The 20,577-nt window shown below is 35.7% G+C and overlaps 1 protein-coding gene across 3 annotated transcripts in view; it reads left to right on the plus strand.

Annotated features, from left to right (window-relative positions):
- Positions 1-20,577, plus strand: part of UNC13C (unc-13 homolog C) — an 855,380-nt gene that overhangs the window by 571,200 nt on the left and 263,603 nt on the right. For all 3 annotated transcript variants that reach the window (XM_044925029.2, XM_044925027.2, XM_044925028.2), the window contains one exon: positions 279-407. In XM_044925029.2, the coding sequence (XP_044780964.2) occupies positions 279-407 (129 nt within the window). The remainder of the gene's footprint in view (positions 1-278; positions 408-20,577) is intronic.

Below are 20,577 nucleotides of genomic sequence, written 5' to 3' on the forward strand. Positions count from 1 at the left end.
AAATATTTTTTGAGTGGTTGGATGGAATGAATGAATGATATTGTGATGGGTAACTTCAAATGTTTCTATTTAAATATTTATAACTATGTTCATTTTCTCTGAGTTGTTATATTAAGAAGTTAAGATGGGTGTTTATACCTTTAAAACATTTCTCAGATCACATTTTTCCTGGATACAGAAAAGTCAACTAAAAGTGTTTATAGAATATTGCTTGACTATTTTTATATAGTTAATACAGTGTTATATTTTTAAATTTAAGAAAATAATTTGTATACCAGGTTCTGGAGCTGCAAAGCCCCCCTAAGGCCAGCATGGTGGTGAAGGACTGCGTCAGGGCTTGCCTGGATTCTACGTACAAATATATTTTTGACAACTGCCATGAACTCTATTCCCAGCTAATAGACCCGGTAAGAAAAAATATGTGTCTATTTTCTGTTCTAATGTCTGCTTCCATAAGTAAGTGGGAAAGTATGTTCATTCAACTTACATTACCTGCAGGTTGTTAGAATTTCCATATTTTTTCTTCATATTTGAATGTCACTTTAATGTACATGAAACAATCCACACCTTGCCATAACTTCTTATATTAATGGTGGATATTAGTCAAAGTTTCAAGTGAGGAGTCAGTTTCAAATAAGTGATTGTCTCAAAGTCACATAGTGGGAAAGTGGAAGATTTGGTACTGGAATTTAGAATTTCAACTTCTGCTCCTGTGTCCTTCCCCTAACTCATCCTGCCTCCCTTATCATTTCTATCTCACAAAAATGATAGGTGGGGACATATTTATAGAACACCAGGGTAACATACTCACATATGTAAATTTATTATTAAGAAATATTTCTAAATACAAAAGAAACTACATAAAATAAACATGCATATACTTACCACTTAGATGACCAGTTGTTAACATTTAGTAATATTTGTTCTGCTCTTTATTGTTTAAAGTTTTTAAATAATAGACATAAATTGGCATCTCACTTTGTAGTTCTTTCAAATTTCATCCTCCTCCCTTCGTCTTCTTACAGAGATGAACGCTAGTTTAATGTTAATGAGTTGGAACATCTTTGCATATATGCTCAGTGAACAATTCAGTTTTATTTTCTGTGTGTCGCCTATTAATTCCTTGCTGATTTTTCTCTTGGCTTGCTTGCCTTTTACTCATTAATCTGCATAAAACTCTAAAATGTGTTTTGGATACTAATCTTTGTTGGTTATGTGATTCATTTATTACATAAATACAAGATGTATTATGTGATATATCTTTTTGTTACATCAAGGTTTTTTAATACACACTATGTTTTATATATATTGCTATTACTTCTGTAGAACTATTGTTTGGGGATGACTTTTTAATATGATTCTATTGTCTATTCACTTCCCTGAAGAAAGCCATTGTTCCAATAGATATTGAAAACCATTACCCATGGAACTTCTTGGTTGCTTAGAGTGGGGCAGAGTCTAAAAAGTGTATGTTGGATGAAGGCCAGGAGGATTCTTTCAAACGAGGTTTCATGCTAGGATTCTTATAGTATTACTCTTTCTGGGTCAATAACTCCTTAGCCTAATTCAAGCTGGAATCTGTCATTGTATAAGCAAAACAACATTTAACTGCATAATTGTTCTTAACTTTATCATTTCTGCTAAATGTGTGCTATTAGTAGCTTGGAAACTTGGTTCTCTGGGATTTCGAGGGATTAAATTGTCCCTGACTTCAAATCTCCCCTTGGGTGGCTTTCTAATGGCCTCCCTTTTTCTACTCTCTGTTCTTTATCTTCCTCCCACAAAACTCTTTCAATTATTCCTCTACATTTTCAACATCATGGTCTTTATTTCACACAAAATATAAAAATTAGGCTTTTTATTATACCATGTAAGTTACCCATACATAACTTCATAAGCAATCTTACCAGACTTTATTATCTGTGATTTCTTACTTCCTACAGTGTGAAACACAAACTGGCCCCTTCTCCTGAGCCTTAAATTCTATTATTTTCTGTGAGTTGATCATCTTCTTTTACATCCATGTATTTATCCTGTTCCATATGCCTAAAATGTTCTTCCCCCATCCTCTGTCTTCACCAAAATCCAACTTAAATATGACCTCCTTTCCTACTAGTTCACACTCAGTGGATGAATCAAATCATCAAAATCAAATGACATGCCTTAATATCTTTCAAGTATAATAATAATAATAATAAACAAGTTTTATTTATACGGTGTCTCAGATGGTAAAGAATCTGCCTGCAATGCAAGAGACCTGGGTTCAATCCCTGGGCAGTGAAGATCCCCTAGAGAAGGGAATGGCTATCTCCTCCAGTATTCTTACCTGAAGAATTCCATGGACAGAGGAGTCTTGTGGGCTACAGTCCACTGGGTCACAAAGGGTCAGATATAACTGAGTGGCTAACACACTTTAGAGAAATATGTGCAATTCCCATAAAGCAAACATACCCCTAACAAAAAGCAAATAAATTATCACATAAAAATTAATATAGCTTAGTATCTACTGACTTGGCTTTAAAAATATGTTTACATGATTTTCTAACCTTGTATTCATGTTAGATGCATATGGCATTTGAAAATCAAGACCAAAAGAGGTTCTCTATCACAGGAGACTTTCAGTGCTTGCCTAAAGCCTCTTGCCATTGTATGGGGTCATGTTGCAGAGTCCTGGATGACAGGATATGGAAGGAATTGATGGATTTCCTATCTAGTCCCAACCTTTAAACATAAGTCCACAATGCCTTATTCCCCATTGTCTTTACCTACCTGGATTTGCTTCACCTCCCAAACCCTTTCCTGGCTAACTTGAGCTCACTGACCTTTTCTGCAGAAAGCCTCTAGGACCTCTCCTGGCTAAATTAGAAGTTGCTGCTTTCTGGTCTCATAATATACCCTGACATGTCACCACCACCATGCTTATGATGATGTATGTATTAGACATATAATGTAACATTTGTCTGACCTGAGGCCACGAGTTTCATCTTTGTAGTTCCAGTGTTTAAACACTGTGCCTAACACAGAGTACAGGTGATAAAGTAATAAGAAATAAATTTTACAAAAAAAAGAAAAACACTCTGTTAGTTATTTATATTCTACTTCAATGACTCCACTCTAAGTCTGTGACCAAGAACATAATCTCTGATATTAGAGCCCCTGAGTTCAAATCCTGGCTGTAAAGCTTATTAACATGGTTGCCTTAAATAGACTAGCCTCTACAAGTCTCAGTTTCTTCATCAAGATATACTTTTAGTATTTATGCCACTTCTGTGTTTGAGTTCTCTGTAGATAATGTCGTGCCTGAAACCAGAAAAACAAGAATTTCAGGGTTGTTAGGCACAGTATAATTCTGCTTATTTAAATGTGGAAGTTTACTTTCTTTTTCCAGAGGGGTTTTTAAGAACCATATACAAACAGTACTTAGAATAAAAATGAAAAACAAACAAGAGAAAAGTTGAAATTGTTGCAGTTAGACAAGATAGCTAGAAATGGCTGGCTGCACACTCACGGAACAGCATTTATCTTGACTTAATCACCAGGCCCACATTTGTCCTTCAGTTCAGCATAACTAAGGACTCAAGTGTGGCGATGTGGACATAGAGGATTGATCTCTTGCATAAGGATACATGAGGGATCAGTTTATAAACTAACCCAATATTCTAATTATTTTTTAATTAATAATTTTAGAATCTTCTCACAAGCTTATTAGCTTTTGAATAACCATTTTGATAAATTACCTCTTTGTAGCTTATGCTTATTTTAAAAAATAGAATCTCTTTTTTTCCTGGTTGCTATTCTGGGGTTACTTTGTTCTTTGTCAGCTTTTGATGTTGCAAAGTTTTTCACAATCCGTCAACTTTATCTTTGTCACAGTGTACGTTTATTTAAAAAAATTATCAATCTTAATATAATCAAATTGACCAATTTTTCTGTTTAAAATATGATCTTTGAAGTATTAAAAAGTCTTTCCCACTCACTCCCAAATACAAGATCTCCTTATGTGGAATTTAACAAAATGGATGTGTTCTGGCTTAGTTGTAATTATTGTTAATATCCAGCTAGTTCCCTCGCTGCTGCTCCTAAAGCAACCTTCAGATAATAGCTTTTCTTTTCATCTAGATAACTTCCAGAAGAGGAAAAGCCAAAACATCATCAAGTCTGTTTAAAGCATCAGTTTTTTGTTTTGTTTTTGCTTTTTTTCTTAAAGAAACTGTCATTAGTTTCCTGAGGGGTCCTCAGAACCTACACATCGAGCACTAGTGCAGAGACCCTGTGTTTCCCTCCAAAATCAAATTTCCCTGCCTCTTACCTTTGCGATAATCTCTGTCATGAACTTGTTATTAGCTTTCTCGTTGATCTTTATGAACATTTATAATACATATCTGTTAACCATTTGTGATACCTGTGTCTCTCACATACTCCAGTGTACAAACAAGCAGTGCAATGGTGTGGTTACATGTACTAACTCCAATACCGGACTAAACAAGCTTTAGGTATTTGAGAGGAAATCTGTAATTTTTAAGGCTTAGTGTTACTTTTTTGAGAACTATGCATACTGATACTTTTAAGTACATTTATTGATTTTTTTAATGACTACCTATCACATAAATACACCACAATTTAAATAGCAGCTTCAGTGTTTCACGTTGACAAATAATAGTGCAATGAATATCACTGTGCTTTCAAAGAAGAGAGAAATGACCTCTTTTCCTCTACTTTTCCATTTCTTCTATAAAAATGCAGACTTGACTGTACCATGTGGTCACAGCACCTTCTTATTTTTTCACATCTTAAAATGTCCTACAACTTATCTGATTTCCATAGTAAACACTGAGTTTAATGAGACGAGAAGCTGTCTTATAATATTATTGAACTTATAGTGCATAATGCTGTGCCTTAAGTACTATAGCACAGTACATTAGCAGAAATTAGCAAAGAACTGCTTACTTCATAGAAAGTCTATGCAAAAAATTTGTGCATGTGCAGCATAAGTATACTGCTATTCATTTAAAAATTTTGACCAAGATGTCTTCTGAAAAGTGAAGTTGCTCAGTTGTGTCTGACTCTTTGTGACCCCATAAACTGTAGCCTGCAAGGCTCCTCTGTCCATGGGATTTTCCAGGCAAGAATACTGGAGTAGGTTGCTATTTCCTTCTCCAGGGGAGAAGTCTTCTGAAAACTCCACAGAAGAAAGAAAATATCCTCCTACGATACCTTAATTGGAAACTTATATGAATATATACATATCAAGTTTAAGAAAGTCTTCCTTGATTTGTAGATATGTATTTCTTCAGTTCTTTTAGTCAAAACATTTGCCATAGATGTTTTTGTTTTCCTATTGTTTTTGCTCTAGATAATTAACTCTAAATAATTAATAAAAGGAAAGTTTAAAATAAAATATAACTTTGAAATTTACATGTATAAAAAATCCAATTATGTAATTCTGAATTTTAGATATTGTTTAAATAATAATCCTTGAGGAATTAGCAAGAAAGTGTGCCTGACTTTTATTATATTATCCCCCCGGCGATGAACTTTTTCTTATGCAATCAGTAGTATTAGTTTGGGGAATGGTGATCATTCTGAAAAGAAGATAACTTTTCACTACCTCATGTGATTATTATCTACACACTAAAACTGAGTAAATACAGACACAATTTAATCTTAATTTTTCTTCAAATATTATTATAAAATGTGTAAAAGAAAGTTTATGAAAGAAAATTTCATAAGTATAAAGTTCATAATCAATATATAAATTCTTATAAAAATAAATTGTTTAAAATGAGTGGTATACTATTTATTGGGTGAGGAAAACAGGAACATAAGAAATCCAAAGCATAAAGAATTATTAAATAGTTATGTTTCCATCAACGTGTATTTCAGTTTTTCTGACCTAGGTCAATAAATTAATCGACAAGTAAACCTTAATAAATTCTAAAAGTATAAACAACATGCAGAGTAGATTTTGCCAGTAAGACTAGTATAATTTTGGTTCTAAAATTGGACTATGATAATATTTGAAAAGAAAATTATAAGCACATCTTGAAAACAGTGATTTAAACATTCCAAATAAATTATCAGATGGCATATTTAAAATAGAACCAGATCAAGTAATTTTCTCTTAGGAATACAAGGATGATTTGACATTAGGAAAAAAAATTATCAATATGAATCACTATAGTATTTAAGCAAAGGAGGAAGATCATATATTTATGTAATATATGTAGAATGAACATATGGTGAAATGTGATGCCTCTTTATGATCAAAGAAGAGACTCATGAAAATTTAGGAATGGAACAGATTTTCTTTTATTTAAGTTTACATTTAAAAAAATTATGGCAAACGTTAACATGAAATTTAGGTACATTCATTTAAGAAATAAATAAGTATCCTATTAATACTACTGATTAACATACTCTTGAAGAAATAAGAGAATATAAATTAGAAAGGAAAAGAACTGTTGTAATTTATGAGTCATATGGATAGGAAAACTAACAGAATCTCCCAAGAGCTCTTGGCTCACATAAGAATAAATCTAACTTAACAAACACAAGAACAATAGAATTTCTTGACACTAAAAGTTGTGTTACGTGTATTAGTAGGGAAAGGAACAGACAATTTAGAATGTTAGGAAAAGTGTCTCATCATATGGAGCTAGGGGAGTGGGGGGAGTTGTGGGAAGGACTGGTTTCTTAGTTAACACCATATCCAGTGTGAACTTGAGAGGATGAAAGAGGCAAGTGTAAATGGTAGTAGTAATAACAATGTGTGTGCTTAGTCGCTTAGTTGTGTCTGACTCTTTGCAACTCCATGGACTATAGTCCACCAGGCTCCTCTGTCCATGGCGATTCTCCAGGCAAGAACACTGGAGTGGGTTTCCATGCCCACCTCCTGGGGATCTTCCCAACCCAGGGATCGAAGCCAGGTCTGCTGCATTGCAGGTGGATTCTTTACCATCTGAGCCACCAGGGAAACCCCAATAATAATGATAGTATAGGATAATACCTTTCTGATGCATGTAGAAAAGACTTCTTAAAATTCCAAAGCACAAATATTAATTTTCTTAATTTTGAGCTTCTTTATTTTTTTAAATTTGTATTAATTTTTTTAACACCAAAACCATTTTGTGTTGGGGTATAGCCAATTAACAATGTTGTGGTAGTTTCAGGTGAACAGTGAAGGGACTCAGCCATACATATACGTGTACACATTCCCCCCTAAACCCACCTCCCATCCAGGCTAGCTCATAACATTGAGCAGAGTTCCATGTGGTATACAACAGGTTTTTGTCGGTTATCTATTTTAAATATAACAGTGCCAAAGCACAAATTTTAAATAGAAAAATTGATCAATTTAATTATTTTAAAATTGGCAATTTCCTATAAATGTACACTGTGAGAAAAGTGAAAGATCTTTGCAGTGTCAAAAGCTGACCTAGGACTAACGAATTCCAAAATAACCAGGAAAAGAGATTCCAATTAAATAGGCACAAATATGAACAGGAAATTTATAAAAATGCTTCCTCAAGAGGATTATAAGCTTGGAGAAATTCCTTAAACTCATTATTAATTTAGTCAAAACAACATGGAACTACTATCATATCCAGAAGGTTGGCGAAAATAGATAATGCCAATGTTCATGAGGAAATGGAGACACTGGAGCCCCCATGCACTTTTGGTTAGCATGTAAACTAAGATTTAGGAATCAGCACTCCTGACATATCTATATGTTAGACATATTTGCACAAAGACCCCTAAGAAGATATTTAATAGAATGTTTATTCAAACATTGTTTGTGATACTGAAAAGTTGGAGGTAATCTATACGTCCTTCATTGGAGAATAGATAAGTAAAACGTGGTGGATTTACTCTATAGAATATCATGAGATAGTTAGAAGAAATGAGTTAAGTGTTTACATAGTAACATATATATATGCTAAGTCACTTCAGTCATGTCCGACTCTGTGCGACCCCATAGATGGCAGCTCACCAGGCTCCCCCGTCCCTGGAATTCTCCAGGCAAGAACACTGGAGTGGGTTGCCATTGCCTTCTCCAATGCATGAAAGTGAAAAGTGAAAGTGAAGTCACTCAGTCGTGTCCGACTTTTAGCGACCCCATGGACTGCAGCCCACCAGGCTCCTTCATCCGTGGGATTTTCAAGGCAAGCGTACTAGAGTGGGGTGCCATTGCCTTGAGAAATTAAAAACATAGTGCAGAGTGAAAAAGAAGATACAGAAGGTGATATATAGCATAATACTAGTTATGTGAATTTAAAGTAAACACACACCACAGCAATAAACATTCTAATGATCAGAGAAATAAATGCCAAACATAGTAGATGATCTTACATAGATCAGGAGAAGATAGGATTTTGAAATGGTGATTAAAAAAAAAAAAGAATAGGTGGAAGAATGGATGGATAGACAAGACAGACAGATACATGAATCATGCATGGTTATAATATATATATTGGAGATTCCAGTGTATTCCTTACCTCAAGTCAAAAAATAAGTTGACTTTAAATTTCTGAAGACAAGTATTATCTATTTGTGATATATTTGGAATCTAGGACCTATCTTCATAAAACCTTTAACTGATATGAATTTGCCATCTAACAAGTATAGAACTGAATTAGATTTATTATCAAAACTACCTGCTTCATATGGTTATACAAAAAACTAGAAATGATGACTCCTGGCACTGCATAATGTTGTAGCCATAAAGCTGTCCTATTAGAATCTATATTGCATTATATGATTTTTGTTTTAATGTGTTCCCATTTTAGAAACCTTTATTCTTTAAAAGTGTAACTTCATTCATAAATAATTATAGGCAAAAAGAAATCATTCCATGACGTGCTTCTTGGTATTTTTTTTTTCACACCTTTAAGGTGTTTGGAATATGATGTTTCATTGAAGGTTATACATGGAGTCAAGTCATCTAACTTAGAATTTATTCTTTCACTCTGTGATTTTATAGTTACCCAGAAAATCAATGGGTCTTGAATATTTTATTTTTAAAACTCATTTCTTATTCAGATGGGTCATTTTAGTAAATCAAACTACTTGAAATTCATGAAAAGTTCAGTAAACATAAAGACAGAAGCATACATTTTCTTACACTTGCTTGATTCTAGTTCAGTGTTTCTCAGACTATGCTGATCCTAAGAATCACCTGGGAAGTTTGACCACCTCAGACCCAGTGAAATAGGTTATCTGTGAAGAATCCTAGGAGTCCATATTTCAACAAGTTCTTCAAGAGATCTGACATTAGGCAAGTATCAAATAAAATGTTATTTGTTACTAGCCCTGATTTTATTTTTTTCTTTAGATTTTTTTCCTTTTAGATAAATATCTATAGAGAAGGAAAATAAAGTAAACTTCAATTAAAAATTAAATTGCAAAAAGTGTTATAGTATGTAAGAAATCTGCTTATGGGGTATTTTTGCCTAATAGTCTGTGTTGTGTTTCATGACTTAGACTGCTCTTTCCCAGATGCCCAGAATTTATAGAATCCTTAGTAAAATTCCCTTTTAAGAGAAAAAAAATAAGTAGATGTTAGTGATGTTACTGAATCATTAGTAAAATAATATAGCTATTAAGATCATAGAAGAGACAATATGGTGAAACAGATTGTAAACCCCTCTGGAGCAGTTTTGTCATTATTGCCCACCAATGAATTCTTCATATGTGGTATAATATTCACATATAACAGATACTCCCAAAATACTGAATATAGTAGCTGTGATTTTTGTTTATAATACATGTAGTTAAAACTATAAGGCTTTAAAAAAAAATCGTGGTTCTGCTACTCACTAGACTTAGCAAAGCAATCACTAATTAACCAGTTTTCCTATCTCTAAAATAAACATAATGATTTTTTTCTCTCTAGTCCAAAACCCAGTGAACTTTCATTATTATATTTTTGTGAATGAATGACTGACTTTTAAGTCCTTTAAAGGGCTTCTGTGGTGGCTCAGATGGTAACAAATCTGCCTACAATGCAGGAGACCCAGGTTCAATCTCTGGGTCAAGAAGAACTCCTGAAGAAGGAAATGGCAACCCACTCCAGTATTCTTGTCTGGAGAATTCCATGGACAGAGGAGCCTGGCGGGCTACATGTCCATAGGGTGGCAGAGTTGGACATGACTGAAGTGACTTAGCATACACACACATGTATAATAAGTTAGAAGACAATGCAGAAACATAATTAGAGAAATATACCGAAGACAAAATTCAAGTCAAGATATCATTATTTACTGAGTGATTTTTACTGAAATGCAGACTAGGTTGAAAGGCAAATGTGAAATTCTAAAGGAACTCTGGGCCATCTAAAAGGACTTTTACATGGTAACACTTTGATGTATAAAAAAAAAATCATTATGTAAACATTATGTAAAAATCATTCCAGTAAACATTGATACTGTTGTCCTTATTGCTTTGATTTTATTTATATGATTTTTTTTGTAATAAAGGGTTTGTGTGTGCCTGTGTGCATGTGTACACACACACATATTTATATCTATGTCCAACCATCCATATGTTTAGAGCCAGGATATACCCTCCTGATACTTTTTATCATATTAATTGTTCTGGAACATCATAAGCAGCAATATACTCACATAAATCAAATGGTGTTACATTAATAAAATGAAATATAATATATTGATGAGACAGTCTCCATTAAGAGATGCTGACATTTGGTAGCAAGTTTCTTTTAAAGCTCCTAATCTTCAGAACAGTGTCAAATGGAAGGCATGAAACAAAATACAACAAACTATCCATTGTTCTAACTTTTATAATATATTTGCAATTTAACCATCACCCATAACTGATGTCTATTCACATACGTAATCAGCAAAGGCAGAATAGGCTGTTATAATCTGGTAATCCAATTTCCCTCACTGTATGCAGAGCAAGTTAAAGGATAATGGAATCTCACATAGAAATGAATTGGTTCCTTTTTATGTTTCATTGCTGCATTTTATTTTCCTCAAATGTACTACATGGCTCTCCACAAAGAGGTTTGGTTCTTTACCATGCTTTAAAATATCTTTTTAAAAATTCAGTTTTTATACCATTTTATTCCTTTTAAAATTTCATCGGATAAAATCATCAAACTTTAGTTACTTGCTTATTCTGGCATTGGTGAAAGCAGCCAAAGGGAAGCATTCGATATCATATGGAAGATTGATTCTGAGTTTTATGTCCCATACGGAGAAAAAGATTTAGAAGTTACACATTCATTCACAAGTATACAGTAACTAAAATTTGTTGAATTCTTGTTATGTTCCAGGCACTGTTAGAATAAGGAAAAGAGCAGTAACAAGAATAAGGAAAAGGACAGTGAATAGCCATCCTTCTCGTGGGGTTCACAGTCTAGCCAGAGAGGTGGATATTAAAAAATAACTAAAGCAATAACTAAAGTGTCAGGTGTTCTGAAGGGAATATATACTGTACTGTTGGAATATAAAACAGAAAGAACCATCCTAGTCTTGGATGCAGAAAAGAATATAGCTTATAATAATGTGATATCTGGATACCCATCACAGAAGATCATTCTCTGGAGGTATTAATTCTAGAGGTATGTATCCAGAAACAGCAAGGAAGTATTTCAAGATAAAAAATAATAAAGCATTCTCTTAACTTTTGTTCAAAATCGCATATAGTAGGCAGTGTCTGTAGTACTGTAAGATGTTTCTGTTTTTCATCTCAGCAAAAGAGATAAAATAAACTCATTTTTGTTGAGCTTCAGTTACCTGCATCTACTGATATTATCTTAACAAGGTCACCAAGTATATAGACTTTGCCTAAACTAGGGATAAATTGTCTACTCTTATTTTACTCGACCTCTCAATAACATTTGTTACTGTTGGCTACTCCATCTTTTCTGAAACGCTATTTTCTAAGTGGTTAATAACCACCTATTTTTTTTTCCTCCATCTTCAGGGGCTGCTCTACTTCAAACTTTTTAGCACACCCCTTCCTCCACTAGGTCTCTAAACGTTGGAGATCCCAGGGCTCTGGTCTTGGCTCTTAGTCTCTGGCTGCACTTAATGATTCAGCCAAGTGCTTCAAACACAAGGTTTTTGTGTTTGGACATCACAAACATGTTGGGGAAAAAAACCTGTTGGGATCACATCAACCTATTGGGGAAAAACAGCTTGTGTGTGGGCCAGGATAAAGGAGGTAGATCCTTTTTCAGTTCTGGAAATAGTTCTCATAATTTCTAGAGATGAATCGATGGTCCTGCCTGCCTTATATCAGCAAAGGATCTTGCTTTGACTTAAGTGATTGTCTTAGGAAGAAATAAAATTTTGAAATCACATACATCTGTATTCAAATAAAACCTTTTCCCCACCATCAACTTAGAAAGATATGAGTCTTGGGCAAGTTATGTAATTCCTCAAAGTGTCAATTTATTCATTTGGCAAAAGGGGATAATAAAACATCTCACAGGATTGCTGTGAGGGTTAAATGTGATAGTGCTTGTGAATCACCTTACTCATAGGTATTCAACAGATCGTTTTCTTTTTATTATACTTTTTTATTGAGATATAATTGATATATAACATTATTATACATATAAACATTAAGTTTATAACATACTGATTTAATAGTTGTATATATTGCAAAATGATCACTACAGTAAGTCCAGTTAACCTCTGTAACTATGAAGAGCTACAAAAATGTTTTTTTTTTTTTCTGGTGATGAAGACTTTTAAGATTTATTTTCTTTTGTTGTTGTTGTTCAATCACTAAGTTGTATCTCTTGGCCAATCCAATATAATATACTGTCATTGGTAATATTGACAGTTACTTCTTCCTTTCAAATTTGGGTGTTCCTTGTATTTCTTTTTATTGCCTAATTGTTCTGGCTAGAACTGTCAATACTGTGGTGAATAAAAGTGGTGAGTATAAGCATTCTTGTCTTGTTCCTGATCTTAGAGGAAAACTTTCACTGAGTATGCTGTTAGTTGTGGGTTTGTTATATATGACCTGTACTATGTTGATATTCCTTCCCTCGATACCCAATTCATTGAAACTTTTATCATAAATGGATGTTGAATTTTGTCAAATGCATCTTCTGGATCTGTTGAGATGATTGTATGATTTTTATCATTTGTTTTTTTAATGTGGTGTATCATGTTAATTGATTTGCAGATACTGAACCATACTTGCACCCCTGGGATATTCTACTTGTTTTTGGTATATGATCCTTTTAATGTATTGTTGACTTCCATTTGACAATAATTTTTGAGGATCTTTTTATTTCTATTTTTGTCCCTCAGGAATATTTGCCTGTAATTTTCTTTCTCATGGTAAGAGAATGAGGGTGTGTTTCCATCTTTTATCTGTACAGTGAAGTGCAAGGGTGATAGCCTGCAGAAACTTCTTCAAATGGTAGAGTCTCATGGGACTCAGGAATCCCATTTCCACTGGCCTGCAGAGCCAGATGATCAAGGACATATTTGATTCTACTTCTTAAAAATCAGGTTTCCAGACATGTATAAAAGGTTCCCTCAGGGAGATATTAAAGCTGTGGAACATAGGAGAGGAAAAGCATGGGGGTGGCACCTGCCAGAGTAGGAGAAAATAAAGCAACCCACTCCAGTACTCTTGCCTGGAGAATCCCATGGATGGAGGAGCCTGGTGGGCTGCAGTCCATGGGGTCACTAAGAGTCGGACATGACTGAGCGACTTCACTTTCCCTTTTCCCTTTTCCCTTTCATGCATTGGAGAAGGAAATGGCAACCCACTCCAGTGTTCTTGCCTGGAGAATCCCAGGGATGGGGGAGCCTGGTGGGCTGCCATCTATGGGGTCGCACAGAGTCGGACACGACTGAAGCGACTTAGCAGCAGCAGCAGCAGTAAGAAAATAAAGAAGGTAACCATTAGCTTTAGCAAGGCAGACGAAGAGCACAAATATGGTGCCCCACTGTTTACAGGATAAAAATGGCACCCACTGGAGGAAAAATAGCACCTACCAGCTTTAGCAAGTGAGAATATGCAAGTGGCACCCACCAGCACCTCCATTCCCAGATAGTATCCAAACAGTTCCTAACAATCTGAGATAGCAAGTGGATCTCATTGACATAAAGTCTGGATGTTTTTCAAAAGCTGCCTCTGTGCTGGGTCTTTGGATGAATGAGTTTGTACAAAAACCCTTCTAAAATCATTTCCCAGTTTGCTATAACCCTTCGGTTAGCCCATGGACTTGAGTCCTATTGGTTTTCAAAGCCAGATGTTACGGGGGCTCCCCCTTCAGGTGCAGGTCTTGAAGCTGTGGTGCCTGACGTGAGGCATGAACCCTTCATTCCTCAGAGAGAAGCTCCATGTTTGTGAGTTCCCTGATGATTGTGTGTCACTGAGCTGGGGGTAGTGTTACCCTCAGTTTGGTGAGATTGTGTCCCAGCCTCTCTACCTGTCTCAATGTGATCCGTTCCTCCTTTGTGCAGGTGAAAGAGCTACTTTGGCAGTTTTCAGGTCTTTCTCAGAGAAATTTGTTTCATATGTAACTTATTGATTCAGTGTGTCAGTGAGGAAAAGTAATTTCAGGATCTTCCTGTATCATCAACTTGCACCGCTCTTAGGTCTTCCTTTTTTAAAAAATTCTGTCTGCAGAGTTGGCCCTTGAACAACATGGGTTTGAACTGCATAGGTCTTCTTAAGCACAGGTTGTTTTTTGTTTTGTTTTGTTTTTTTTAATAAATGCATAATCTTTTTTTTGTTTTGTTTTATTGAATTTTTTATCATAGAATTGTCTCTTTATAAGATTGTGTTAGTTTCTTGCTCTACAGCAAAATTAATCAGTCATATGTATACATATATCCACTCTATTTTTCAATTTCCTTCCCATTTAGGTCACCACAAAGCACTGAGTTCCCTGTGCTATATAGTAGGTTCACATTAGTAATCTATTTTATACCTAGTACCAAAAATATATCAATCCTAATCTACCGATTCATCCTACCCTCTCTTCCCCTCTTTGTAACCATTTTTGTTCTCTACATCCGTGATTCTATTTCTGCTTTACAAATAAGTTTATCTCTACTGTATTTTCTAGTTTCTACTTATAACCAATATTATATGACATTTTTATTCTCTGAGTTACTTTACTCTGTATGATAATCCCTAGGTCCATCCATGTCTCTGCAATGGCACTGTTTCATTCCTTTTTATGGCTGAGTAATATTCCATGGTATATATCTACCACATCTTCTTTAGCCATTCCTCTGTCAATGAACATTTAGGTTGCTTCCATAGGTCATATGATAGCTCTGTTTTTAGTTTTTAAAGGAACCTCCGTAGTGTTATCCACAATGGCTGTACCAATTTACATTCCCATCAACAGTGTAGGAGGGTCCCCTTTTCTCCACACCCTCTCCAGCATTTATTGTTTGCAGATGTTTTAATGATGGTCATTATGAACAATGTGAGGTGATATGTCATTGTAGTTTTGATTTGCATTTCTCTAATAATTAGAGAAGGCAAACATCTTTTCATTTATTTGTTGGCCATCTGTATGTCTTTGGAGAAATGTCTATTTAGACCTTCTGCTCATTTTTTGGTTGGATTGTTTGTTTGCTTTTTATAATAAGCTGCATAAGCTATTTGTATATTTTGGAGATTAATCCCTTGTCAGTTGCTTCGTTTGCAAATTTTTTTCCCATTCTGAGGGTTGTCTTTTTGTTTTGTTTGTGGTTTCTGTTGTTGTGTAGAAGCTTTTTTGTGTGTGTAGATGCTTTTAAGTTCAATTGTGTCCCATTTAGTATTATAGGATCTGCAGTTGTTTAATCCATGGATGTAAAACTGCCAATAGGAGGGCTGACATTAAAGTTATAGGAGGTTTTTTGACTGTGAAGGGGACAGGGACCCCTAATCCCTGCATTGTTCAAGGATCAGCTATACTTGTACATAATTTACTGATGGAAGCAGGAGTTTGTGCTATAGTAGCATGCACTAAAACACAGTATTTGGTTCGTTGCCGCCTTTACTCAGTCTGACTGCTTGCTCTATAAGGAAGGAGGAGATTATAGCACACAAAATACCCAGTTTGCTGGACCCATCAGGCTTACTCAAATGTATATGCAATTTCTCTCTATCTGCTCACAAAGCATCTTTTAGGTATCTGGAAGCACTGGGATATACTCTGTAATTAAGCTTGACACTGAAATCCATCAAAACCATTTTAAAGATATCGTCTTCATATGTGCCTTCTAGATATAGATACACAGACACACATGTATACAGATATGTGTATCATCCCCTTTGTTGTTCAGTCATTCAGTCATGTCCAATTCTTTGCAACCCCATGGACTGCAGCACCCCAGGCTTCCCTGTCTTTCACTATCTCCCACAGTTTGCTCAAAATTTATGTTCATTGATATGATGACATCATCCAACCATCCCATCCTCTGTCAACACCTTCTTCTCTGGCCCTCAGTCTTTCCTAGCACCAGGTTCATTTCTAGTGAGTCGACCCTTCACATCAGGTGGCCAAAGTATTGGAGGATCATCCCCTTATTTTACACAAATAGTATACTACATTTGTTTCACTTATGTGTCTTTGAGATAGATTTATATCAGTAACTAAAATATTCCCATTCTTTATTCTATTGAGTATATATTTCACAATTTATGTAATCTGTCCCTTTTGGTGGAAATTCAAGTTGTTTCTAGTGTTATTGCATCTTAGTTGCTCAGTTGTGCCCGACTATACCAAATTATCTTTCAAAGAAGTTTTACTTGAAGTCAATCTCTCTAACAATCACCAATGCAAAGGACATGAACCTGGACAAAGTTCTGGAAATGCTGAGGGACAGGGAGGTCTGGCATGGCTGCAGTCCATGGGGTTGTGAAGAATCAGACTTAACTGGGTGACTGAACAGCAACAACAATATACCACAATCAAAATAAGGGACAATAAAGGACAGAAATGGTATGGACCTAACAGAAACTAAAGATATTAAGAAGAGGTGGCAAGAATACACAGAAGAACTATACAAAAAAAGATCTTCATAACCCAGATAACTATGATGGTGTGATCCCTCATCTAGAGCCAGGCATCCTGGAATGTGAAATCAAGTAGGACTTAGGAAGCATCACAATGAAAGAGCAACTGGAGGTGATGGAATTCCAGTTGAGCTATTTCAAGTCCTAAAAGATGATGTTGTTAAAGTGCTGCAGTCAGTATGCCAGCAAATCTGGAAAACTCAGCAGTGGCCGCAGAACTGGAAAAGGTCAGTTTTCATTCCACTCCCAAAGAAAGGCGATGCCAAAGAATGTTCAAACTATGACACAAAAATATCAAACAATCACACTCATCTCACATGCTAGCAAAATAATGCTCAACAGTACGTGAACCATGAACTTCCAGATGTTCAAGCTGGATTTAGAAAAGGCAGAGGAACCTGAGATCAAATTGCCAGCATCTGCTGAATCATCAAATAAGCAAGAGTTCCAGAAAAAACATCTACTTCTGCTTTATTGACTATTCCAAACCTTTGACTGTGTGGATCACAACAGACTGTGGAAAATTCTTCAAGAGATGGGAATACCAGACCACCTGACCTGTCTCCTGAGAAATCTGCATGAAGGTCAAGACACAACAGTTAGAACCGGACATGAAACAACAGACTGGTTCCAAATCGGGAAAGGCATACATCAAGGCTGTATATTGTCACTCTGCTTATTTAACTTATATGCAGAGTACATCATGTGAAATGCCAGGCTGGATGAAGCATAAGCTGGAATCAAGATTGCCAGGAGAAATATCAATAACCTCAAATATGCAGATGACACCATCCTTATGGCATAAAGCGAAGAAGAACTAAAGAAAGCCTCTTGATGAAAGGGAAAGAGGAAAGTTAAAAAGTTGGCTTAAAACTCAACATTCAGAAAACTAATATCACAGCATCTGGTCCCATCACTTCATGGAAAATAGGTGGGGAAACAATGGAAACAGTGAGAGACTTTATTATTTTGAGCTCCAAAATCACTGCAGATGGTGACTGCAGCCATGAAATTAAAGGATGCTAGATTATTCTGATGATCAAATGTTGAAAAATTAACCATGTGAAAATGTGGTATGATGGGTAGTGGTAGATATTGAAATACCAGGAAATGTGGTCAGTATTGAGCTAAGGAAATGCCAAAGGTAAGCTTTTATCTCCATTACCGCTATCTCGACATGTAGCCTAATTTTAAGCCCCTTAATTTGCCAATCAATGCAGTAAATGCTTGTATATTTCCTGTTACATATAAAGCATTAGGCTAGATGCTAGTTATGCCAGGGTGAATAACGCAAAGCTTTGCTTTCAAAGTTTATTTTCTACTGCAGGTTTCACAAAGCGTAGTCATAGACCTATGCAATGACATCACCTGAGAGCTTGTCACAAATGCGTATCCGTAGGCCCTGACCAGGAGTTACTAAATCAGAAGCTCTGAGGGTGGGGTCCAGCAATCTGCTTTAAAAAGCCCTGTAGGTGATTCTGATGCTTATACCTGGTTGAGAATCCCTGATCCACATAGCTCAGACAAGTAAGGGGGCAATTAAAATATAATGTGGCAAATAGGCTGAAAGGGAAAAGATGGGGTGTTCTATGAGCATACAGGAAGCTCAAATAATGGCCTGGGCTGGGAAAGAGGGGATCAAGGAAGGCTTTCAGGAAAAGTGAGTTCTAAGAAAACAGAAAGAATAAATAGGACCTGAGCAAGCAGGGTGGATTAGGTGAAAGAAGGAAGGTCTGGTGAGGGAAAGAAAGCAAGAGAGAGTGTTACAAAGCAAGGAGGGTCCCACACGTGCAAAACCTCAGAGCTGTGTGAGAGTTTGCTCCCTCCCAGGAGTGAAGGCTGGAGCAACTTTTACCAGCCACAGTGCAGAGCTGATCATAAGGCTTGATCAAGGGTCAGGAGTGTCACAAATACTAATAACGATAATACTCACTCTAAAAATAGTGAAAGTAGCTCTGGTGATAGTAAGGCTGAAGAGAAAAGCAGATGTTTTGTGAGGCAAGAAGTTTGGATTTATCCTGCAGGACATGTGAAGCCACTAAGAATTTTAAGTAGGAGCATCAGATTTATGCTTTATGAAAATGGGTTTGGCTGCAGAATGGAGAATTAATGGAGGGATGAGACTGGAAGCAGGGAGAGGCTATTTGAGTAATCTGGCTGACTTAAGTTTTCTAATAGATTCTGACTTGTTCTCGCTAAAATTATTTACAAAATATGCCTTAGGTCTTTGACAGATGTTGAGTAAGAATAATGCATATTGAAAGATTAAAGTCTTACCTCTTAAATAATGGCTTCCAATTTGGGAATCAATGACATAGTGGGTGTTTATAGAAAATAAGGGGGAATAACAAAGCTATTTTTGGTTATTATAAAGTTCAGTAAGAAGTATACATTTGTGTGAACGCAAATTAAAATTTATATTTCCTTCTTTTTGGTCTGAAGTGATGTCAACTCAGTATAGGTTCTGTGGTCACTTAATGCTTATTAGAAATTCCATTTTAACCTTGGCATATCACTGGAAAACAGAACATGAGAAAATGAGCTTTTTGCTTAACTGATACAGTAGGAAAGAAAAAGAAATAGAATCTGTGGGAGAAACTAAATGCATGTATCTTGCTATTTAAAGATTACAAACTGTGGCGTGTTATCTATGTGGTAGCTGGACCTAAGGGAATTAGGGAGCTAGCCAAGCATTAGGCAGAAAAATGATCTGAGACAAAAAGAAGAAAATTACATTGCATGAAAATAGTTCAGGTTTTGAGATTAAAAATCATATTTTATTTGTAAGTAATTATATTCAGATTTACTATGAGAGGGAAAGGCAGTGGCTTCCATGAAAGCCATGGAAGTTCCCAGTATTTGAACAGAGCCCATTTCAGTGTTCATTTATTTGTCTTGGTATCCGGCAGCCTAGTGCGGTTCGATGCGTTTTTGTTCACATTCAAATTTGGTTCCTCTCATTTTCTGAGTGGCGGGTACTTTTGTAATTGAATTGGGCAGATGATAGTTTGTACTTTTAGTGAGGGACAGTATTAATTCAGTTTAGTAACATTATTTTGTGGAAACAAACTCATATGAATCTAAATAAAAAGTTTTAAACCTATAATGAAAACAGAGGCACCATATCTAATGTTCGCCTCGGGGCACTAGAAGCGTGATATGGCGCTGATCGTACTTACTGTATTCCCCATTAAATGGCTTAATGGGCCTTATTAGATGTAATTTGTTTAGAAAGTGCTGGTAGTGCACTTATCTAGTGATTGATTCTCACTGAGCAATAGTCATGTGGACTGAATACCATGAATGAGTAATAGTGGTGTACGTGAACCACTTTTACTGGGACTTGAGAGTACTCTAACTGGGTCACCACTGCCATGTAGGGTCCTGCGTTTCCGTACATTGTGGCTGACTCCAACGCTGTGCCTGGAGCAGTAGCTCTGATTGAATTACAAAGACTCTAGTCACAGAGATAGTGCAGCCCCACCATCATTCTGATTTGGACAGTTTTGTTTTTTTTTTTTCCCTCTTTGTCCAGCAGAGGAGATCTAATCCAGAGAGTTA

This window comes from Bubalus bubalis, chromosome 11 (assembly GCF_019923935.1).
Source record: "Bubalus bubalis isolate 160015118507 breed Murrah chromosome 11, NDDB_SH_1, whole genome shotgun sequence".
In the NCBI taxonomy this organism is placed as follows: Eukaryota; Metazoa; Chordata; class Mammalia; order Artiodactyla; family Bovidae; genus Bubalus; species Bubalus bubalis.